Source organism: Poromitra crassiceps, assembly GCF_964638095.1.
Source record: "Poromitra crassiceps genome assembly, chromosome: 2".
Taxonomy (NCBI): domain Eukaryota; kingdom Metazoa; phylum Chordata; class Actinopteri; order Beryciformes; family Melamphaidae; genus Poromitra; species Poromitra crassiceps.
The window spans coordinates 83,357,235-83,383,021 of record NC_139624.1 but is presented as its reverse complement, the minus strand read 5'-3'; the positions used below and the strand labels follow the sequence as shown (position 1 = coordinate 83,383,021).

Below are 25,787 nucleotides of genomic sequence, written 5' to 3'. Positions count from 1 at the left end.
GGCCCTTGGTGGGCTATGTGTGTGAAGCCATCAGTGGGGTATGTGCAGGTATAGTGCAGCATGATCAAATAAAGTCTCATGAAGCCTCCTGACTTCCCCACACAGACAGCTGAGGCCAGGGGGGAAATGACTTCCCCACAGACAGCTGAGGCCAGGGGGGAAATGACTTCCCCACAGACAGCTGAGGCCAGGGGGGAAATGACTTCCCCACACAGACAGCTGAGGCCAGGGGGGAAATGACTTCCCCACACAGACAGCTGAGGCCAGGGGGGAAATGACTTCCCCACAGACAGTTGAGGCCAGGGGGGAAATGACTTCCCCACAGACAGCTGAGGCCAGGGGGGAAATGACTTCCCCACACAGACAGCTGAGGCCAGGGGGGGAATGACTTCCCCACACAGACAGTTGAGGCCAGGGGGGGAATGACTTCCCCACAGACAGTTGAGGCCAGGGGGGGAATGACTTCCCCACACAGACAGCTGAGGCCAGGGGGGAAATGACTTCCCCACACAGACAGCTGAGGCCAGGGGGGGAATGACTTCCCCACACAGACAGCTGAGGCCAGGGGGGAAATGACTTCCCCACAGACAGTTGAGGCCAGGGGGGAAATGACTTCCCCACAGACAGCTGAGGCCAGGGGGGAAATGACTTCCCCACACAGACAGCTGAGGCCAGGGGGTGAATGACTTCCCCACACAGACAGTTGAGGCCAGGGGGGGAATGACTTCCCCACACAGACAGCTGAGGCCAGGGGGGAAATGACTTCCCCACAGACAGTTGAGGCCAGGGGGGAAATGACTTCCCCACACAGACAGTTGAGGCCAGGGGGGAAATGACTTCCCCACAGACAGCTGAGGCCAGGGGGGGAATGACTTCCCCACACAGACAGCTGAGGCCAGGGGGGAAATGACTTCCCCACAGACAGCTGAGGCCAGGGGGGGAATGACTTCCCCACACAGACAGCTGAGGCCAGGGGGGAAATGACTTCCCCACACAGACAACTGAGGCCAGGGGGGAAATGACTTCCCCACACAGACAGCTGAGGCCAGGGGGGAAATGACTTCCCCACACAGACAGTTGAGGCCAGGGGGGAAATGACTTCCCCACAGACAGCTGAGGCCAGGGGGGAAATGACTTCCCCACAGACAGTTGAGGCCAGGGGGGGAATGACTTCCCCACACAGACAGCTGAGGCCAGGGGGGAAATGACTTCCCCACACAGACAGCTGAGGCCAGGGGGGAAATTACTTCCCCACACAGACAGCTGAGGCCAGGGGGGAAATGACTTCCCCACAGACAGTTGAGGCCAGGGGGGAAATGACTTCCCCACAGACAGTTGAGGCCAGGGGGGGAATGACTTCCCCACACAGACAGCTGAGGCCAGGGGGGAAATTACTTCCCCACACAGACAGCTGAGGCCAGGGGGGAAATTACTTCCCCACACAGACAGCTGAGGCCAGGGGGGAAATGACTTCCCCACACAGACAGTTGAGGCCAGGGGGGAAATGACTTCCCCACAGACAGCTGAGGCCAGGGGGGAAATGACTTCCCCACACAGACAGCTGAGGCCAGGGGGGAAATGACTTCCCCACACAGACAGCTGAGGCCAGGGGGGAAATGACTTCCCCACACAGACAGCTGAGGCCAGGGGGGAAATGACTTCCCCACACAGACAGTTGAGGCCAGGGGGAAATGACTTCCCCACACAGACAGCTGAGGCCAGGGGGGGAATGACTTCCCCACAGACAGCTGAGGCCAGGGGGGAAATGACTTCCCCACACAGACAGCTGAGGCCAGGGGGGAAATGACTTCCCCACACAGACAGTTGAGGCCAGGGGGGAAATGACTTCCCCACAGACAGCTGATGCCAGGGGGGAAATTACTTCCCCACACAGACAGCTGAGGCCAGGGGGGAAATGACTTCCCCACACAGACAGTTGAGGCCAGGGGGGAAATGACTTCCCCCCACAGACAGCTGAGGCCAGGGGGGAAATGACTTCCCCACACAGACAGTTGAGGCCAGGGGGGAAATGACTTCCCCACACAGACAGCTGAGGCCAGGGGGGAAATGACTTCCCCACACAGACAGCTGAGGCCAGGGGGGAAATGACTTCCCCACACAGACAGCTGAGGCCAGGGGGGGAATGACTTCCCCACACAGACAGCTGAGGCCAGGGGGGAAATGACTTCCCCACACAGACAGCTGAGGCCAGGGGGGAAATTACTTCCCCACACAGACAGTTGAGGCCAGGGGGGGAAATTACTGGGAGCGCTGGAGCGACACACGCTCGCTTCCAGCAGATGCCTTTAGTCACAGTAACTGACCCCCGGCTGCCCTTCTGGCTTTTGGACCCACATTTATCCAGGAGGATTTATAAATATATGCGTACCCTCCATGACCTTATGTAACTGACATTCGCTCAAGAACCCAGTTACATCTGCTGGGATTTAAACACGTAGACCACGAGGTTGGCACCCATATCGTGCAAGGTACTAATTCTCTCCAGATCCCTGTTGCTGCCCCGAACCCTGTCTGCCTGTCTGCCTACCCGCCTGCCTGCCTATCCGTCTGCCCGCCCGCCCGCCATTCTGCCTGCCTGTCTACCTACCCGCCTGACTGACGACCCGCCTGCCTGTCTGCCTACCCGCCTGCCTGCCTGTCTGCCTACCCGCCTGCCTGCCTGTCTGCCTACCCGCCTGCCTGCCTGTCTGCCTACCTGCCTGCCTGTCTGCCTACCCGCCTGCCTGCCTATCCGTCTGCCCGCCCGCCCGCCATTCTGCCTGCCTGTCTACCTACCCGCCTGCCTGTCTGCCTACCCGCCTGCCTGTCTGCCTACCCGCCTGCCTGTCTGCCTACCCGCCTGCCTGTCTAACTGACTACCCGCCTGCCTGTCTGCCTTCCCGCCTGCCTGTCTGCCTACCCGCCTGCCTGTCTGACTACCCGCCTGCCTACCCGCCTGCCTGTCTGCCTACCCGCCTGCCTGTCTGACTACCCGCCTGCCTGTCTGCCTACCCACCTGACTGTCTGCCTACCCACCTGCCTACCCGCCTGCCTGTCTGCCTACCCACCTGACTGTCTGCCTACCCACCTGCCTACCCGCCTGCCTACCCGCCTGCCTGTCTGCCTCCCCGCTGCCTGTCTACAAACACGGGGGAATGACACCCAGTGAGAGCTCAGGGAGAAATGATGAGGAGATCTCTTGACTATTCAACTGGAGTTACGCAACTCGCAGCAACACAGCCCACGTTGTTAGGGGCTGCTGCGGTTCATTCTTTATTGATCTTTTCATATTCTGATCTACATCTGAGCTCAACGCCAGAAGCTCCGTGACTGACGGGAAATCCTCCTCGTCTGTCTTGTCGGTTTCAAAGCGTCAGCGGGGAATTCTTGTGAATGTCACACTCACACACAACCGGCGGCCCCTCTGTAGGCTTCAGTCAAAGTGGACACGTGGACGTGCTCGCGCACGTGCGGCTTCTTGACCCTAGAATAGGATATGTTGTCCAAGCAACTGTCAAATTGATCCTTTTACATTGCTGACATTTCAGCAAGCAGCCACAGTGGAATTTAAGTTTTGCTCTCAAATACAAAGTCAGCCGTAAACCTCAGAGGCATGAAAACAACAAATAGCGTGTTTTTTTCTTCTGTGATTCCTGCTCATCAAAATGCAGTATTCAAAGGGAAAGGAAGTAAACAAGTAGGTCACATGTTTGTGTGTGTGTGTGTGTGTGAGCATACATGTGAGTTGGTGTGCCCTGCCTGTGGACAGTTTCCCATGCCGATGCGCTCCTTGAGAAGCAGTCTCTTCTCTGCATCACAAACAGTAGTGCCCTACTAAAGTGTCCCTTGAGACTCACAGTTCAACTTTTTTAAGACCCACAAACAAACAATAGCTTAAGGCAGACATGAACTGTGATCACTTTAACCCAGTGTAGGAAATGTAAAAAATATTTTGGGGGCAACCTTTGCCCCCACTGTCTAAAACCTGGGGGCATTTACAACATTTTGGGGGCACATTTGTAAAATTGTAATTAGTGCATAAAGTTGCTAAAGCGTAGTGTGAACAACAGTGCTGTGTTCTTCATCATCATCTTCTGCCAACCAGCTTGCAGGTGCTGAGTGTGTGTTAGAGATGGAAATTAAATTAATTTAATTACAATTAAATTATCAAAAATATTGGGGATAATTTTTGCCCCTGGATCATGGTTTTTAGGGGCATTCTGAGATTTCTTAGGGGCATTTTTGCCCTTGCCCCTGGATAAATTCCTACACTGCTTTAAACTGACATGCTACAATGTGTTTTTGTCTTTTTCTTCTTGTGTATTTCTATACTTGTATTTGTATATTGTCATTTGTAATGTCTATGTTTTTATTACCTGCCTAGGAACTATGGATGTAAATTAAATTAGCATTTTTGCTAACTCTGCCATCTTGTATTGATGTTCATTAATGTGCTCTGTCCTTATCAAATCAATAAAATAAAATAAAGTCTTCACCTTAACTTCTTGAGAGTGAAAAAATGCCTCCCTCCTGGGCCTGTTTGTATCTTTCAAAAGCTGGATGGAACCTTATAGTTATTTATTTGTCTGTGCCCGGGTCATCTGTTTAAAAATGCATGCTCCTCTGTCCAATAGGAACTGGCACACACAGCATATCAGGAAGGGTGACAGAAAATCATCTTTGGACAAAACATGATCTCCCTTTTAGACGGCCAATTACTGGTGATGGATGCCAGCCTGAACGGGCCACAGAAGGCACAAAGGCCCTCCCCTTGTCAGAGCCGGGCCGCGTCCCTGTCTGCAACCCAACTGACACACAGATGCTGTTTGAGCACTTCCTCCTGCCGTCACACACACACACACGCACACGCACACGCACACACACACAGACACAGACACACACACACACACACACACACACACACACACACACACACACACACACACACACACACACACACACACACTCACTCCCTCCCTCCCTCTTCCACAAGCCCTATCTCTCTCCTTATTGATTTTCCTTGTATTTTGACAATTTTCATTTGGCTGAATGGATGCACAATTAATCCTAGCTCGTGGCCTGTCTGTGTCCACGCTCAAAAGTAGGTCTGCTGCACAATATGAGGAAAATCTGTGATGTGCGATAAAATTGTTCAATATTGCGATGACGATATGACTTAAGTTGCGATAAACAAACACATATTGAAATCTGTATTAGCTGTTAAAGTTCCTATGTCTTTCTGTTTTAATACTGCTAACATAGACCCCAAACATGCATGGCTCTCTGTTACCGAAACTACACAGAGTGTGTTTGGGCTTTGGCGGAGGGGCGGAGCCCACCGCTGCAAGGGAAAGGTGTGCGCTGGATTTACAACACAAGACAAAACCATCGCATGCGGAGTGTGACTGCACGGCACCTATAAAAATGATTTTTGTTATTCATTGCATGTCTTTGGAATGTTTATTGTGCATGTTCATATCGCGATAATGATGAAAATGCGATTTATTGTGGAGCCCTACTCAACAGTCCCATTAGACAGAATCCAGGAGGCGGGCTGCTGGGGCTGTGCGGTGGGTGGGCTGCTGGGGCCGTGCTGCTGGGGCCGTGCTGCTGGGGCGGTGCTGCTGGGGCCGTGCGGAGGGCGGGCTGCTGGGGCTGTGCGGTGGGCGGGCTGCTGGGGCCGTGCGGTGGGCGGGCCCCCCTGCTCTACCGGGACTGCGGCTTTTGGAGCATTAATAACAGTCTTCACTCAGTCACAGTCGCTGAATGCTGATGCGTCGACACACAGCGAAGGAGAAGTGCTCTCTTCTGTTCCAACAACAAACTGGGCCTTTAAACCAAAGCATGAGTGTGTCATTCCTTTTTCCTGTGACTCTGCTGAGGAAGGTTGCAAGTCATTGAGTGAGGCCAGCTGTGACTCTTCTGAGGAAGGTTGTAAGTCATTGAGTGAGGTCAGCTGTGACTCTGCTGAGGAAGGTTGTAAGTCATTGAGTGAGGCCAGCTGTGACTCTTCTGAGGAAGGTTGTAAGTCATTGAGAGAGGTGAGCTGTGACTCTTCTGAGGAAGTTGTAAGTCATTGAGAGAGGCCAGCTGTGACTCTTCTGAGGAAGGTTGTAAGTCATTGAGAGAGGCCAGCTGTGACTCTTCTGAGGAAGGTTGTAAGTCATTGAGTGAGGCCAGCTGTGACTCTTCTGAGGAAGGTTGTAAGTCATTGAGTGAGGTCAGCTGTGACTCTGCTGAGGAAGGTTGTAAGTCATTGAGAGAGGCGAGCTGTGACTCTTCTGAGGAAGGTTGTAAGTCATTGAGAGAGGCGAGCTGTGACTCTTCTGAGGAAGTTGTAAGTCATTGAGAGAGGCCAGCTGTGACTCTTCTGAGGAAGGTTGTAGGTCATTGAGTGAGGCCAGCTGTGACTCTTCTGAGGAAGGTTGTAAGTCATTGAGAGAGGCGAGCTGTGACTCTTCTGAGGAAGTTGTAAGTCATTGAGAGAGGCCAGCTGTGACTCTTCTGAGGAAGGTTGTAAGTCATTGAGAGAGGCCAGCTGTGACTCTTCTGAGGAAGGTTGTAAGTCATTGAGTGAGGCCAGCTGTGACTCTTCTGAGGAAGGTTGTAAGTCATTGAGTGAGGCCAGCTGTGACTCTTCTGAGGAAGGTTGTAAGTCATTGAGTGAGGCCAGCTGTGACTCTTCTGAGGAAGGTTGTAAGTCATTGAGAGAGGCCAGCTGTGACTCTTCTGAGGAAGGTTGTAAGTCATTGAGTGAGGCCAGCTGTGACTCTTCTGAGGAAGGTTGTAAGTCATTGAGTGAGGCCAGCTGTGACTCTTCTGAGGAAGGTTGTAAGTCATTGAGAGAGGCGAGCTGTGACTCTTCCGAGGAAGGTTGTAGGTCATTGAGAGAGGCCAGCTGTGACTCTTCTGAGGAAGGTTGTAAGTCATTGAGAGAGGCCAGCTGTGACTCTTCTGAGGAAGGTTGTAAGTCATTGAGTGAGGCGAGCTGTGACTCTTCTGAGGAAGGTTGTAAGTCATTGAGAGAGGCGAGCTGTGACTCTTCCGAGGAAGGTTGTAGGTCATTGAGAGAGGCCAGCTGTGACTCTTCTGAGGAAGGTTGTAAGTCATTGAGAGAGGCCAGCTGTGACTCTTCTGAGGAAGGTTGTAAGCCATTGAGAGAGGCCAGCTGTGACTCTTCTGAGGAAGGTTGTAAGCCATTGAGAGAGGCCAGCTGTGATCAAAGTTACATATGCACATAAGACTATGATAGGGCTGCCTGCAACGAACATTATCGATTCATCTGTTGATTATTTTCTCGACTAATCAATAAGTCTATAAATGTCAGTCACTTTTTCCCCCAAAGCCCAAGATGACATGTCTTCTTTTGCCCAGACCAACAGTCCACAACCCAAAGATAATCCGTTTACTGACATAGAAGACCAAAGAAACCAGAAAATATTCACATTTAAGCTGGAATGATAGATTTTTTTTATTTGTTTCTTACGATGGCTAAACGATTAATCGATTATAAAAACGGTTGGTGATACATTTTCTGACGATCAACTAATCGATGAATCGTTGCAGCTCTGGACTACGACAATATCCATTGAGGGTAAGTAGAGCTTCTTTATTTATCTTGTGCTATAGACAGGGCCGCGGGAAGTAGGGGTGCTGCAGGTGCTGCAGCACCCCCTAGATTTTTTCCACACAATCTTTTTTTTTTTTTTACAAATGTAATTAAAAATATTTTGCAGTGCACTATGTTCCTTTCTTGTTTAAGAATGTTTCGGGAAATGAAAATGTAGCCTATTTAAATAGAATTATCAACAATAACAATCAAGGAAGTTACATGCTTGTAGGCTAGAGAAGAAGAAGAAGCGTGCATGCACGCTGCACATGTTGTGTTGAACCAACCAACAACCAATACGAATTGTTTAATCTGGCAATAAAGAAATGTGAACTTGACATGCTATTTTAACTCATTGAATGCCATGGACGGACATGTTCGTCATTTCAAATAGTAACGTAGAGTGCCAAGGACGGACATGTTCGTCAATTGCGTTTTTTGACGGTGGGGCGTCGATCAAAGCCTTCTGCCTCTCCTGTACAAATATTATAGCTATTGGAGGTCTATAACCTATTTTACAGAACCCTTAGGTGGCGACAGTGCTCTCCACATAACAGAAAGGCAAGGAAAAAACAAAGAAGAAGTCGTTATGGAAACGGAAATCGCATCGCATCCGTATGCATCGATATGCTGAAGCACGTTACTGCAGCTGTGCCTGCAGCAGCCAATCTGCTCCCACAATTGAGCCGCTCCGTGTCGGTTGCGACAGCACATCCGCACATCCACACCGTGGAGTTGTTATTATTCTCAACTGGAAGCATCGTTGCCGGTGACAAACACACGCGGAACGCTGTAAAAAAGCTGGATGTCGCGCACAGCAAACTCAGCAGAGAGCCACCACAGACAGGAGGAGGAGTGTGCAGTTGAGGCGAGGCGGGGCGGGGCGGGGCGGGGGGGGGGGGGGGGGGGGGGCACGCAGAGCAGCACGCAACACCCAGACAGACCCAGGCAGCAGGACAGGATTGACAAACGCAAGCCAGAATATCCGATGCCCACCAGCAGCAAGCTTCAGAGTCAGTGATGTGCTTGAAATGTTTAATTTCACAAAAGGCCAATTATCTCAGCTTCTAGAAAAAAATTGCTGTTTTTGGATGAATCAAGCTATTTTCTCCGGCTCATAACTAAAGAACGGAAAATGGGATCAATATACTTTTTTTTGCAGATGATAGAATAGAGTCTCATCGTTCTTTGTGCGTGTTCAGTGTTTACATAGTAATATCACACAATATTCTGTGGGCCTCGAGAAATCACTGAAAACGCTCTGAAACTCTGGCACTGGGAGCGTCCGTTCTCCAAAAGTGGCTGGCACTCAATGAGTTAATAGCCTACTCAAAAATGCACCTCCCACTATACAGCAAAGAGAGGAGTCAATGTTTCTTGATATATGCCATTCAGATCAGAATAATTAGTCTAGTCATTAAGTTTGCTGATAATATTTCTATCATGTTAAGTCTGTGTCATGTTAACTGGTGTATTCAGAGCAAATAGGGAGATATAGAGCATTATCATCATGCTATATATCTCCCTCTTTGCTCTGAATGAGTGAGAAAAGGAGAAAATACTGAATAATTACCGTAAAATACCAATTAGAAGCCGACTTCCAAATTGCCGCGGGTCCCATATATAAGCGGGGTCTGGATACATATTTTGTACATAAAAGCAGGTCCCAATTTGACGCCCGGTTAGTTTTTTCAATGTTTTCTTTTTACCTTTGCGACATCCTGTTGAATGCATCTCCCAAACACAACGAAGAAGAAAAATCGGAGGAAGAAGACGAACAACGAGGAAACGAGGAACAACGAGGAAAAAAAACACATGCACGAAACTTGCTGATCAAAATTCGTTTTCCCTCAACATCTGATGATTCTGAAAATTGTGTAGGCATTTCCTGAAGATTTTTATACACTAAAACCGACATATCTGGTGTAATAATTATTTTGAGAAATGTGCCTATATGGTATGTTTCCCTGCCAGCGGGCATAGAAGTCGGCTTCTAATTGGTATTTCACCGCACACTGCAGCGGAGGGGGCAGAGCATGCAGCCAGCGGAGGAGGCAGCGCATGCAACAAATAATCTGCTCACATGATGATCATGTTCTCTCACCTTCAGCGGAGAAAGTTTAGTGGTAAATACCGGTAGGTCACAGTTCAGCTCAAATTTTATTTGATTTCATGTACAGGCCAGAACTGGCATGCAATGTGCTCTGCTGCGCTGAGAGGGAGGCGCGGCTCTCCCCATAGACAAGCAATCGTGTGGGGGGCTGTAGCCAACTCATTAAAATAAATGGTTTAAATAAACAATTTCATACTATTTACAATCTTTTCTGAGCAATATTTTTGTACAAAAATAATTAAAGCAGGTCCCAAACTGCCGCAGGTCCCATATTGACGCGGGGTCTGGCTACATATTTTGTCAATTAACGCCCGGGCTAATAATTGGTATTTTACGGTACATCACAACAGTATCCTAATGTTAATTTAAAATGAGATATTCCTCTAAATATGGCAAGAAAATGTAAAAACAAAAAGGTAATTTTTTTCTTAGGTTTTTTTTTCCTCCCAGCACCCCCTGCTTAAAGGTCCCAATTCGTGCAGCTGTAACCTCTTAAAAACGTGTGTCTCTGGTCCATAAAACATGATTCTGGATTAATTTGTCGAAAATATAGCAACCCCGTTCGTTCTGACAGAGTTCTCACTTCCTCATCTCGTCGCTTCCCAAGAATGGTCTGTTTCTATAATATATTCAGAACTAACAGTTCCCATTGGCCGCTGAGGGAGAGCCCGCCCCAGGCTCCCAGCGGCCAATCAGATTAGCGTCCGTGGACCAGCACACTAGGTTGTGTCCACAACTAACGTTAGCAACGAGCTATCGCTAACTTAACGGTTGCTACGCTAAAGAGGACATCTCAAAATGCCTAGACTTACCGAATGCACCTCCGCAGTTGCTGGATCACGTACAGTTGGCATCGCTCCAGCTAGAAGTGTTAATTTTGTGGCTATAGACAAGATGGTGCAGGTAGCTTGTGTGAGAGAGACCGTGCGCAGTATGCTTAAGGACCCGCGTGACGTAACATTAACCCGTCTGGGGGAACAGAGTGTAAGGGGCGTGGCTTGAAGGACACTGCAGGGGGAAGCTGGATAGGGACAAATCCAACTCTGGCAGTTCTGCGGTTGTGACCACTCATTACAGGGAGGGATGACAGCAGTATATATGCATTTACAAGTAAAAACAGCTTTTGCACGGAATGGGACCTTTAAAGTGACTTCCAGCGGCCCTGGCTATAGACGGTTTTCATGGAATTGTGTTGCTAGGGGACAGTTTGAAACCTTGCTTATTTCATGTCAGCTACTGTATTAGCAAACACTGCAACAGGAAGTTAGCTAGGGGCAATTTATAATGTTTATGTTGTCAAGTTAAAACCGTCTATAATGTGTTTTTCCTCATTAAAAAAAAATCTGTGCAACCAGAGATCAGTCGCTGCTGGCCTGGGGCAGAATATCTTGTTATGACGGGTTTACGTGAAATGCTACTGTACTGTAATTGTCCCTTCAAAGCCAGTGCTGGATGGTTTTAAATAATGTTTTGCCCTAAAATAAACCACCACAACATAGTGCGCTACATTTGAAGCCCTATTTTGAACATAAAACTTCCCACACAGTGCCATCTAGCATGTGGTCCAAAGCACATAAGACATAAAAACAGAGCCAGAAAAAACCTAAATACTCGCTGGGCAACAGAATCGTCTCACAGGATAACAAACTTCACAGAGAGTGGAGAGAAAGGTTTCTGATGTGCGGCACAGAGACACAGACGCACACACAAACACATTCCTTGAAAGCGGACTATCACAAGTCATTATATAAGAAGAGAAAAGGAAAACACAAGGTTGTATAAGCTCAAACACACAGGCAGGCAGTGTAGGAGTGAAGAAAGACTCAACCCACACCATTTCCCCCTGTGGCCTCTCTGAGGACGGATTGCACTGCGATTGCAACTCCTTCAGTTACTCTCATAACTCTCCCATCAGTGATCAACTCCTTTCAGTTACTCTCATAACTCTCCCATCAGTGATCAACTCCTTCAGTTACTCTCATAACTCTCCCATCAGCGATCAACTCCTTCAGTTACTCTCATAACTCTCCCATCAGTGATCAACTCCTTCAGTTACTCTCATAACTTTCCCATCAGTAATCAACTTCTTCAGTTACTCTCATAACTCTCCCATCAGTAATCAACTCCTTCAGTTACTCTCATAACTCTCCCATCAGTAATCAACTCCTTCAGTTACTCTCATAACTCTCCCATCAGTGATCAACTTCTTCAGTTACTCTCATAACTCTCCCATCAGTAATCAACTCCTTCAGTCACTTTCATAACTCTCCCATCAGTGATCAACTCCTTCAGTTACTCTCATAACTCTCCCATCAGTGATCAACTCCTTCAGTTACTCTCATAACTCCCCCATCAGTGATCAACTCCTTCAGTTACTCTCATAACTCCCCCATCAGTAATCAACTCCTTCAGTTACTCTCATAACTCCCCCATCAGTGATCAACTCCTTCAGTTACTCTCATAACTCTCCCATCAGTGATCAACTCCTTCAGTTACTCTCATAACTCCCCCATCAGTGATCAGTCTCACTATCCATTAGGGCCGCAACTCATGATTATTCTTCTCATTATCGATTAATCTGTCGATTACCTTCTCGACTAATCGATTAGTCGGTTGGTCTACAAAATGTCACAAAATGGTGAACAATGACGATCACTTTTTCCACAAAGCTCAAGATGACGTCCTCAAATAATGTCTTCTTTTGTCCTAACCAACAGTCCACCACCCAAAGATAATCAGTTTATTGTCATATAAGACTAAAGAAACCAAAAAAATATTCACATTTAAGAACTGGAACGAAATAATTGTATTATTTTTCTTAAAACATAAATAAATAAACAATTAATCTATTATTAGAACAATTGGTAGCGATTCATTTTCTGTCGATTGAGTCGACTAATCATGGTTGCAGCTCTACTCACATATCCATCTATTTATAGATCTACTGACAATTAACGAGTGTCTTTCCCCATCTCCAAACACACAACTCTCTCTCTCTCTCTCTCTCTCTCTGTCTGTCTGCTGCTTTACCTTCATTCATTAACTAACAGCTTAAAGGAGCATTTCATTTTGGTGGACTATATCTTCAGTTTTTTGGCACAGAAACATCTGTATTTGGGTGGCAGCCAGGGTGGCTTAGTGGTTATAGTCTGTCCTTTGATGGAAGAAGCCCTTCATCACCCCTGCTGAAGTGTCCTTGAGCAAGACATTGACTCGCCATCTTCAATCACCTCGCTGGCTGCGGAGGAGGGAGAGCGAAGCAAGGACTTCTCGCCAGTGATAAATGAAGCACCGGTATCATATTATATTGTTAACATTGTTGTTATATTAATTCACACACTGTTTACACAAGCATTGGCTGCCCTGGAAATGTGTGATCTGTTATTTTTGACATTTTTGATTAGGAGCCAGAGCTATTTCTTGGGAAATGTAAGCGCTGAAACACAAAATTACATCATCAGGGAGACATGGAGATTGTACAGTAAATGTACTCTATGAATTTTAGGCTTCTGTTTTAAGTGAAAACAAGAGATTGAGGTGACAACAAATACCTAGGGGAGCCACTGTTGATGATTGACTTTTTATGAGTTCATATGCAAGTCTTGCGAGATATGCATGTTAAAAAGTCAAACTAAAGTCGAATTCAGTGTTGGGCGCTTCGGCTTCAGGTCTGATGTGGATAACAACAATGTCAAACAAGCCCAGTGGAGCACTAAGTAATGGCACATTCCATTTGTACTGGGAACTAGGAATTTTCCAGGTCAAAGGTCGGGAACGCCCCTTGCGATGTCACCTAACCTCGGATTTCCTACCCCAATCTTGGAGGAGCTTCACTAGCCTTAACCTCAAAATGCAAGATGGAAGGTCCACGGTTCAACAGTAGTGCAAGTTAAATACTGTTTATTATCACATCAGTTGTACACACAGTACTGTCTAACTTCTATCTGTGACATGTTTCTATGGTGTTTATATGTGCGTATAGCATTGTTATCAACTGTTATTGCTCACAATGGCTAGCCTGGCTAGAGCTAACCCTGGCTGGTTTCCCGACTGTTTTACTGGAACGCGGTCAACCTGGGTCAAGTTGGGTGTGACGTCACTCAACTGGGATATTCCTAGTTCCCAATACAAATGGAATGTGCAATAACTACAACAATGCCTTTGTTTGCTATAAAAAAGCAAAAAACATTTCATGTTGTGTTAAACCGCGCGCATGAAGCCAAAATGTACAAAAAGCATCAATCCCCCAACTTCCACTTCAGGCATGTTGGTCTAGAATGAGATGGAAGCCAATCCCACACATACAGTTAACATGCTTATCAGTCAAGGAGTTTCGCTTAATAAACCCCCTCTTCCCAATCAGCTGCCTGACACCCCGATGTGCTATTGGAATAAAGTAATGGAGACGTGCATCTAACACTCCAACACCTCCCCAGAGGGACAGATGACAGATCATCAGCTTTTCTAAGCAGCATTGGCTGAAATAGGCTTATAAATAGGCTAATAAGTCTGTAATAAAGACCTCCAGACTTTTTTCTACCCTCTCTATCTTCATCTCTTTCTCTGAGGCCATTTACACCTGGCACTAACATGCGTTTTCTATGATGATCAGATTGCAATCGGATAGTGGTTCACCACAATAGCCTGATTTCATTTACACCTGGCGTTAGTATGCATTTTGGGTGATCAGATTGCGATCTGATCACCCAAAATGGGTGTCCTCTCAATCTACATACAGTTGCGGATTGAGAGGACACATTGCATTTACACTTGTTTAATGTGGTCACACACTTTTTCAGACAGGCGTTTGGACTTTGTAAATTGAACTGCTGATTTTTGATCTCTTCATTTTTATTCTGCTTGCTGTGTTTTTATGTCCTATTTTCTGTATTTTATATCTGCTTTTAAATCACTGTGAAGCACTCTGTGCATCCGTGCTGAGAAGGGTGCTATACAAATAATGTTTTACTATTACTTAATACTTACTTAGTTACTTACTTACAATGCGTCCCTGACCACCTTGTGGTTTGGCCGATCAGATTGCAATCCGTCTTCAATGTGTCTTGGGGGTGTTTACACCTGTATTTTTAAGTGGTCAAGCACTATCCGATTGCAATCTGATCACAGAAAATGCATGTTAGTGCCAGGTGTAAATGGCCTCTCTGTAGGCTGATAAACATCCAGTGAGAACGCTGAGGGAGGTGGGAGCAGGAGCACCAAACTAAACATTAGAATGACATACTGAACGGCCAATTGTATATTGGCCGTTATCTACACACAAGACATCTCAATGTCACCTGTGACCAGCTGAAAGATCCTCCTCCTCCTCCTCTCCTCCTCCTCCTCCTCCTCCTCCACCCATCGCTTGCCTCTGTGCACTACGGGGCGCCATGAGAGCAGCGTACTGTGGCCCGCTGGACACAGGAGAGTGGCAAGCTGTGCCAGCGGCAGCCAAAGCTCACAGTTGCTCCCCTTGCCTCGCTAACTGTGCGGCCCACACACCTGCAGGTGTGGTCCACAATTCATAAACACATTATTAATGTACGACACTGCGCTCCAAGAACCATCTCAGAAGCCAAATTCACATCAAACAAACCACAGACCCTTTTTTCAGAAAAACAAATATCATTAATACTATATTTTTCAATTCTTCTTTCTGGCCAATATATTGAGACCATTTCTCCGAGAGGGGATCACGATCTTGTTTCAAACTTCGTGTCAGTGTATTTATAAATGCTACTGCGCCTCCTCCCTAGCTCTTCTCAGATTAAGCATCTCATCACCATAAGAGGCAGGGTGTAGTCAGACATCGAACCTTCACAATACATTTGTCATCCAGCCTGCAAGGCTGCAGGTTCATGAGCTCTGTGAAGAATACAGTGTCCGACTGTCTTCTTCTTGCAGCCTTGAGCTGCCATCGGAGTGACAATGGGTTGGAATGACATACAGTACAGACTCAGAGGTACAGTACAGACTCAGAGGTACAGTACAGACTCAGAGGTACAGTACAGACTCAGAGGTATAGTACAGTACAGTACAGTACAGTACAGACTCAGAGGTATAGTACAGTACAGTACAGACTCAGAGGTATAGTACAGTACAGTACAGTACAGACTCAGAGGTATAGTACAGTACAGTACAGACTCAGAGGTATAGTACAGTACAGTAGAGTACAGTACAGACTCAGAGGTATAGTACAGTACAGTAGAGTACAGTACAGACTCAGAGGTATAGTACAGTACAGTACAGTACAGACGCAGAGGTATAGTACAGTACAGACTCAGAGGTATAGTACAGTACAGTACAGTACAGACTCAGAGGTATAGTACAGTACAGTAGAGTACAGTACAGACTCAGAGGTATAGTACAGTACAGTACAGTACAGACTCAGAGGTATAGTACAGTACAGTACAGTACAGACTCAGAGGTATAGTACAGTACAGTACAGTACAGACTCAGAGGTATAGTACAGTACAGTACAGACTCAGAGGTATAGTACAGTACAGTACAGACTCAGAGGTATAGTACAGTACAGTACAGTACAGACTCAGAGGTATAGTACAGTACAGTACAGACTCAGAGGTATAGTACAGTACAGTACAGTACAGTACAGACTCAGAGGTATAGTACAGTACAGTACAGTACAGTACAGACTCAGAGGTATAGTACAGTACAGTACAGACTCAGAGGTATAGTACAGTACAGTACCGACTCAGAGGTATAGTACAGTACAGTACAGACTCAGAGGTATAGTACAGTACAGTACAGTACAGTACAGACTCAGAGGTATAGTACAGTACAGTACAGTACAGACTCAGAGGTATAGTACAGTACAGTAGAGTACAGTACAGTAGAGTAGTAAAAGTGAAAGTTATTCCAAACTAGATGACTTTCTACAATTGCATTGAGCAGTGTGAAAGAATCACAGCTGACAAACATACAGCACTAAAGCATGTTGATAAAAGCATACGTTACTTCCTGATAATGATGGGCATGATGCACTGCACCTACATATGTTGAAAATACATATTTTCAGTCATTTGTTCCGTTTCCAATCTCAGTTTCACAGTGATCAAAAATGTACTGACAAATGGTATGTCATTACTATTAACATACATATGAATTAGCCTGCTTATTTTGAAACTATAGCCCCAGGCAACAAACCATGCAGTCTATTTCCTAGACTGACAGTTGGGAGTTGGGAATATGTGTGAAACATAAATATCAATACTGGGAAAATGCAAGCAAATAAGACCATTCATATGATTTGCATCTTTGTTTGTGTAACTCAGTATCTTTAGCTGTGGATGGAAGCCTCTGATTTAGTCTAATTGGCTGTCATCACTGCCTTGGCAGGAGTGGGGACCTGAGCTCAGATTTTAATCAGATTTGGCCTAATCTGATTAAGGTGAACGGCTCATCCAAGGATACCTGTCTGCCTGTGGGGTTATCAGAGCCAAGCCCCACTGATCTGTGCTGCAAGACTAGCCTGCGTGTGAGCCCCTATACGCTGTGTGCTGTGTTCACTCATTACATGTGATTGCATCAGCCCCTGAAAAAGTAAATGGCTGCAAAATGAAAATCGACTTTGGGTTTGAAGAGAAGAAACATCGTCCCGTGTGAAATATCTAGCCTGTAGGTAGTGCAAGATTGTTGTGCTATCTGAAATACATTAATACTACGAAATAGTAATGAATGTGCATTGTGCACACAATTATCTCTAGATAAAGGACAGAATAGAAACAGCACAGAAGTTGCAGCCCACAAAATAGCCTTGTATATCTTCCAAAAATGATGACACTGTCCACTTTGGGAAGCAGTACCTGTGCTGCATCTAAAAAAAGAAGTTAGCCACAATATAATCCCAACGCTCATCTCATTAAGACCATCTATAATGCATAAAGTATAGAAATGAAGCTCTGAAAATAGCCTGACCATGCTCTGAAATATTCACTGGCGCGCGTGTGCGTGCGCGTGTGTGTGTGTGCATGTGTGTGTGTGTGTGTGTGTGTGTGTGTGGCTTTGCTCCAGCCTGAGCAGGTCAGAGTCGAGTCCCAGACTATTAGACAGACAACAGTCATGTTTTCTGTCTGCTTTGACAGACCTGGCACTGAGAGGCAGATTCTCCGCTCACCAAGCTCCCACAGTGATGCTTGTCAGTCACAGCGGCGCTCTGAGGAGTCAGACTCTCTGTGTGTTATGTCCTCTATGGTCAGTGACCCTGAACTGACTCTCTGTGTGTTATGTCCTCTATGGTCAGTGACCCTGAACTGACTCTCTGTGTGTTATGTCCTCTATGGTCAGTGACCCTGAACTGACTCTCTGTGTGTTATGTCCTCTATGGTCAGTGACCCTGAACTGACTCTCTGTGTGTTATGTCCTCTATGGTCAGTGACCCTGCATTTTATCCTGCCAGATTCCACTTGTCATCTGGGTTTTACTGTCCAAGACAAGCAGGATGTTGCAGACGAGAAAGTGTGGGAACTCAAAGCAAGGGCTTAACTGCTGCTGTTTTCTCTTTAGAACTGTGCAGGAGATCACCTCTCCATGCTGCAGTAGAGTCTGTATAAAGATGAAGGACTGCTCAGAGTGATTGCTGTCATTGATGTGTTTAGGATGACCTGAGAGTTCTTCATTAACGAGGTGGCCCAGAGGATCGGGGGCAGCTGGTGAGTAGAAATGTGTTGAGGCGCGTAAGTCATGATTGATCTGGTGGCCATGATCACACTTGCCTGGGTCCAGACCTTCGAATCCACCCACTCCACCGAGTTGGCTGCTTCTGCAGAAGGAAACGGAGTGTAACGTGTTGACACTTCAGTCTGATATATCAGGCTATGACGGCCATGCAGTTCATTCATGGGGGCAGTTTCAAACGCAGAGGTCAGGTTTTGAGTCCAGAGGAAGACATGTTCTTCATCTGGGTCCAATGTCATATTATAAAAAATAAAAAAAAAGCCAGATTCCAGATTACGTCTTGATGGTGACTTCACTTCATGACTGCTCCGCTGCACTGTCTGTCGCTGACTCACAGTAGTTCATGTATCACTGGCACTCAGTGGAGGGTGATGCAGGAAGGTGACCTTTCAGGTCCATCTGGCCAGCAGGCACCCGGCGGCTCAGTGGTGCTGCTGGGGAAAGGTCAGGGTCACTCCCTCGTGCTGAGGTCTCCCATGGGCACACACCCTGCCCTTTGTAGCCTACTGCACACACTGCTGTACTTCATGGACTGACAAACATCTCCTTTATTCAAAGTTTTATATGCACCATGTGGACGTGACTTGCTACAATAAAGCAAAGCGCAAATGCAGCAGACGCAGGCCTTTCCTCTGGAATAGTGTTTAGAGTTGAACCCTGAACAGTGAACACTGGCCTGCCTGCACAGACAGGGGAAGGGGTGCTTGTGATCAACCATCAGACAAGACAACAAGAGAGAAACCGTGTTTTCATTCAGCCTCTGTAATCCGGAGAACAGCTGTTGAGATATTTTCAGGCACAGATTTTAACAGCACTGAAGGGGGGGGGGGGGCGACGCATTTCTGACAGTGTTCATGTAAACAAACACTTTATCACAAGTGCTGTGCTGTGCAGGACAGTATGGGCACAAGTTAATGATCTTGATATTCCAGTCAGGTTGCAATCAAAAATCATTGCCTACCACATTTTCATTGCTTCAATCCATTAGTCTCATTATAAAATGGACAAATACAATGTATAAAATATAAATCCTGGCCTGCCAGCATTTGGCCTGATTGAAGTGTAAAGAAAGACACAATAGGACTTCCACATTTAAAATAATTATATATACTCCCATTTAAATATATTTAAACATAAATGTGGATTCTTTAACCACAGCTGGACTGTTGGACCTTATTTCCCCCATCTCTCTTTGTGAAATCAGTGTATTTTGAGTGTCTGTGATGCTTTCAGGGATGCTGCCTGGGCGAGGGAAAGGGGAGTTGAGTACCCGCCCCCTGTAGTAAACCCATCCACACGCCACAGTCCACAGATGGTGGTGAAATATCACTTGTTTCAAGTGGCAACATATTTATGCTACAGTGTATCCTGTCATCTACTACTGTACTACTCCTACTACAGTACTACTACTACTACTACTACTACTACTACTACTAAAATGATATTCTGAAATGGTGTTGATACAAAGTTACTGTACAGTCCCAACATGATATTGACAGACTGGGGCTTTGGACTGGCTCGCTGTTTATCTGCTTCTGAACAATGGAGGTTTTCCGTCGATCCTCTGGCTTGATATTGCAGTCTGCACTGCCCGGGCAGCAGATCAGATATATACTAGGCACCGTGTAGCGTAAACACTGGCTTTGGAGGATAGCATAGTAAGCCTACAGAAAACGGACGGCTGCACCAAAATAGATTGAAATAAAAAATGTGTAAAAATGTGTGTATTTGGTCATGTCGAATCGGCTGTGTAGGCTACATTTCTGTGTGCCTTACCTTTATCTTGACCTGAAGAAATACTTTCTTCCTCTTTTGGATTTGCAACCTGTGTTATTATGGACGTGTTGTCCATGGAAACGAGATGTTATGCTCCTTCGGCTACAGTTTTATTCCTTGGCAAACATTACCAAGCATACAGTCCCCGACCGTGCACAGGCTCCAGCGTCCGGGCGTCTGCAGCATTAAAATCCCATTTTATTCGAAGCATGCAGTCGCATTCCCAGTTTAAAAACGAGACATTTCAGATGGCGGTCCGTGTGCGATGTCTAGCACGCAAACGAGGCGTCAATATGATCTCGCACTGAAACGGTGTGTGTGTCCGCGCTGTGGCTGTAGCAGGCAGGCAGCAGCAGAGCCCCCGCCTTCTGCTAGGCTACTGTACGCTCCCCGGCTCCAATCCACAATATCAACTGCGTGATATGGTTCCAGTGTTTACCTAGAGATGGCGACCGTCCTCCTGGCCACAGAGCTCACTACAACACGCCTTCAACACCATTCCTATTCTGGTCACATCACGCTGAAAACATCTGCAGAAAAGGCAAAAATACTGTTTTCACACATAACCTATTTCAGAATGTGTTTACAAAAATACATTTTGTGTGTGTGTGTGTGTGTGTGTGTGTGTGTGTGTGTGTGTGTGTGTGTGTGTGTGTGTGTGTGTGTGTGTGTGTGTGTGTGTGTGTGTGTGTGTACACTTCACAAGTAGGCTACTATGACTTAATTACAAAAATACATTTCACATATGGGCTACTTCAAAATCTGTACATGAAGAGGATATTTCAGATATGTTTTGGACACTGGAAATACTTCTCATGTGCTGTCTGCAAATTATCCAGAATGTGTTTGGCCACACAAAATGCATAATGAATATCTTATAGCCAATATACAAACACATTACTGGCCAATTTATATAGACTACTACAGCGACATTTATTTTCATGATTTATTCTTACATTTTTCCATGTCCCCCTTTCTATCAAGTACCGACACGTACCCCTAGGGGTACGCATACCCCAGTTTGGGAACTACTGGACTATTTTGAAACAAGCCTCTAACATTCCGAATTGTAGGTTTAATAGGCCTCATAGTAGGCCTATGTCTGCAGAGAAAAACACAAAACCACAATAACATTACAATGTGAAAATATGCTATTGCCACAAGACAGTACATTTGATAAAAAAATACTTTTTATAAATATTATATTACATTACTGAGCAAATCATATTAAACCATATTGTTTATGACAGATCATATAGCCACCATTTGTGTTACAGGTGTCAGACTGTGCCCCAGAGACCTCATCCACACAACTGAAATACAAACATTTTATAATATTATCCTTATTCAGCCAGTGAATTGTAAAATAACAAACAAGATAAAGTGCTTTCCTGGCCTGTTGCCAACAGTCATAAGTCTGAACGTTAGTCTGTCTTCACCTTAGCTGTTGCTTTAGTGCACCTGATGCCCACGCAGCCCTGAATGACGTCATGCGAGAGGCAAAGATATGGAGAATTGAATTGCACCACATCCTGAAGTGACGTCACATCATAAATAAGTTGACAGAAAAAAACTGACGTAAGTATAGGCTGTCATCTGTTGATGCCATTAATATGTCATCTACTAGCATCTGCAGGATTTAATCGGCAGGGTGCTTTCAGATCAGTGTCTGTGTGCCTTGATGTCGTCAGGTACAGTTGACACCACACAGCTCTAGTGTTCCTGAGCCATGCACTCCACAATCTCGTCTCACCACTTGACGATCAGACTCAGGTTACAATGTCAAGAAGACTGACCAATTGAAATGTGACCAGGCAGGACCTCTGTGTGCGTAACCGCAGCCTGCTTACGTTACAGAATCCACAAATTAAAGCAGGAATGGGGTGCAGGCCTAATAACTCCAGACTGCAAAAGGAGAATCATGTTTGACAATATGGCATGCAAACATTTAATTTCTGTTTCACAATCTATTGATTAGCACACACAGGATAGATCAATCAGTGCATCTATAGGCCTACTGCATAACATTATTATTACCAGCCACAACAGCATTGTTGCTGGCATTGTTTTCACCTTGTGAGTGTGTGTGTGTGTGTGTGTGTGTGTGTGTGTGTGTGTGTGTGTGTGTGTGTGTGTGTGTGTGTGTGTGTGTGTGTGTGTATCATCAAGGCAAAATGTGGTCCAGGAGACATCTAATGTAGCAGGAACTACCACAGCAGCGGTTTTGAGTAGCCCACTTTGCAAGGTGTTTATGTGGACAGATTTTGTTGGTGCAATAGTGGTAAAACCGTACAAGATGCAGCCACAAAACTTTGCAGGTGTAGTTGAGATCAAAATAAAGACCGCACTTTACGCCCTGGCTACATCGTTTTAAGTTGCGGCTGGTGTGATCCCATTGCAACATAGATTGAAATAGCCACCCTCTTTTTCCCAGGGCCCAGCAGGCCCCACCGGAGTCATAATATGGAAAAGTTAGGTCACTCAGTCAGTCAGTCAGTCAGTCAGTCAGTCAGTCAGTCAGTCAGTCAGTCAGTCAGTCAGTCAATCAGTCAGTCAGTCAGTCAGTCAGTCAGTCAGTCAGTCAGTCAGTCAGTCAGTCAGTCAGTCAGTCAGTCAGTCAGTCAGTCTCTCACTCACTTACTCACTCACTCACTCACTCACTGAAGTTTAGTGAAAAGGGGCCATAGCTAGGCATAGGAAGGTGGTAGAGCGTTGGGATTGGAGGGATGAGTAGGGGGAGTGGCTAGGGGGATGTGAGTGGTCTGAACGGGCATGGTGCCATAAAGCTAAATGGCCACACCACTGCGCTGTGGGCTTAAAGGTTTGCGCTTGCTCCTTGCTCATCAGTTGAAAAGATTAAACGGGCTACGTTGATCTCTCTGTCCCTCTCTCAAACTATAACGTCAGGTTATCATTAATGATGGGTATAAAAAAAACATTGCATCTCAGTGAAACACCTGAATAAGCAAACAGCAGCCAGTCAACAGAATGAAAGGTCGTGTGGTCGTTGGAGTGAGCACATCACTATTTTTTATTAGCTTAATCATTCTTTGAAAAATTACAGCTGCAGGGCACTGGGAGCTTCCAACCGCACCACCCTGTTGTTACTGAAGGGGGTGTCAAAGTATCCATGTGGACCAACAGCACCTGGGGCAGAACCTGGTGAGAGTTAACAACCAATCTTGATCATCAAATAGTGGCCTAGCTCTGACTCTTCTTTTTGAGGTTTTGTGGGGCACACTTGAGCAACCCATCTTTGCATAATGATATGTGTTTCTATTGATGAATAATTTAACTAAATCTGGGTTTGATATTATGTCTTTGATCGGACACAAGCTATCTTCTTCACTGCCTTAAAAATACCGTGGGTATGCGGGCTGACTGGTGGGTTCCTGAATGTTTTATGAATGTGGGTGTAGTTGAGTGAGGAATTGAAATCACAATAATGCTCTCTGGGGTGCTTTCGCTGCATTTCCTCAAGTTGTCAAGAAAAATGTAGTTCTTCCCCAAAACATGGTGAGGCTAATAAAGAGACAACTCAGCACAGGAACAGACAATACATTCCTTCGGGGGAAATTAGTTGCAAGAGGCCTGTTAGAAAGGGGTTCGGAAGGGTTCATCATCACCATGGTACAAAGAAAAACAGTTGAGTCCAGATCTTTGAAGTTTATACAGACTATGTTTGTGTGGTTCTGCAAAAAGTCAAGGCAAAATAATACAATAGTCATGAACTGAAGAATCACCTCAATCAAGTTCAATGCAGCGTCGGAGGATTTAATTATAACTATAATTCAGCTAGCAGCTACAATGACACTACAGCCAGCAGCTACAATGACACTACAGCCAGCAGCTACAATGACACTACAGCCAGCAGCTACAATGACACTATAGCCAGCAGCTACAATGACACTATAGCCAGCAGCTACAATGACACTACAGCCAGCAGCTACAATGACACTATAGCCAGCAGCTACAATGACACTATAGCCAGCAGCTACAATGACACTATAGCTAGCAGCTACAATGACACTATAGCCAGCAGCTACAATGACACTATAGCCAGCAGCTACAATGACACTACAGCCAGCAGCTACAATGCCACTATAGCCAGCAGCGACAATGACACTACAGCCAGCAGCTACAATGACACTATAGCCAGCAGCTACAATGACACTATAGCCAGCAGCTACAATGACACTATAGCCAGCAGCTACAATGACACTATAGCCAGCAGCTACAATGACACTACAGCCAGCAGCTACAATGACACTACAGCCAGCAGCTACAATGACACTATAGCCAGCAGCTACAATGACACTATAGCCAGCATAGCCAGCAGCTACAATGACACTACAGCCAGCAGCTACAATGACACTACAGCCAGCAGCTACAATGACACTACAGCCAGCAGCTACAATGACACTATAGCCAGCAGCTACAATGACACTATAGCCAGCAGCTACAATGACACTACAGCCAGCAGCTACAATGACACTATAGCCAGCAGCTACAATGACACTATAGCCAGCAGCTACAATGACACTACAGCCAGCAGCTACAATGACACTATAGCCAGCAGCTACAATGACACTACAGCCAGCAGCTACAATGACACTATAGCCAGCAGCTACAATGACACTACAGCCAGCAGCTACAATGACACTATAGCCAGCAGCTACAATGACACTATAGCCAGCAGCTACAATGACACTATAGCCAGCAGCTACAATGACACTACAGCCAGCAGCTACAATGACACTATAGCCAGCAGCTACAATGACACTACAGCCAGCAGCTACAATGACACTACAGCCAGCAGCTACAATGACACTATAGCCAGCAGCTACAATGACACTATAGCCAGCAGCTACAATGACACTACAGCCAGCAGCTACAATGACACTATAGCCAGCAGCTACAATGACACTACAGCCAGCAGCTACAATGACACTACAGCCAGCAGCTACAATGACACTATAGCCAGCAGCTACAATGACACTACAGCCAGCAGCTACAATGACACTAAAGCCAGCAGCTACAATGACACTATAGCCAGCAGCTACAATGACACTACAGCCAGCAGCTACAATGACACTACAGCCAGCAGCTACAATGACACTATAGCCAGCAGCTACAATGACACTACAGCCAGCAGCTACAATGACACTACAGCCAGCAGCTACAATGACACTATAGCCAGCAGCTACAATGACACTATAGCCAGCAGCTACAATGACACTACAGCCAACTGCCGATAATGCTTACAGCTCATGAGTAGTCAGGTATAAGCTACTAATAAATGGGCATGAACTTAGGATATTTACCATTAACAATTAACACATTCCAAACAGTAAATCATTACACAGACAAGCTCAATCACAGCAGTGATGGTGAGAGCACACAACCCTTGAACAAAGGCACACTCAAGGCAGCTGGAACGCTGGTAACACAACTCTCAAACAATTAAGGAACAAACAGAGTATCTTTTAAAGGCAGCAGGATCAACATGATCAGTACTAATTGTTCACAGCTTGGTAATTGGGTGAAGTGTATCAGGTGAAAGTTGAAGTGGGAGGGTGCCATAGACTGTAGAAA

General features: G+C 46.1%; 1 protein-coding gene across 1 annotated transcript in view; it reads right to left on the bottom strand.

Annotated features, from left to right (window-relative positions):
• The window catches only part of ctdspla (CTD (carboxy-terminal domain, RNA polymerase II, polypeptide A) small phosphatase-like a), a 57,098-nt gene extending 36,519 nt beyond the window's left edge, over window positions 1-20,579 (bottom strand). Inside the window, exon 1 of the mRNA XM_083655154.1 lies at window positions 20,193-20,579. Coding sequence (XP_083511280.1) covers window positions 20,193-20,268 — 76 coding nt within the window. The 5' untranslated portion in view covers window positions 20,269-20,579. The remainder of the gene's footprint in view (window positions 1-20,192) is intronic.
• Window positions 20,580-25,787: the final 5,208 nt, after the last annotated feature.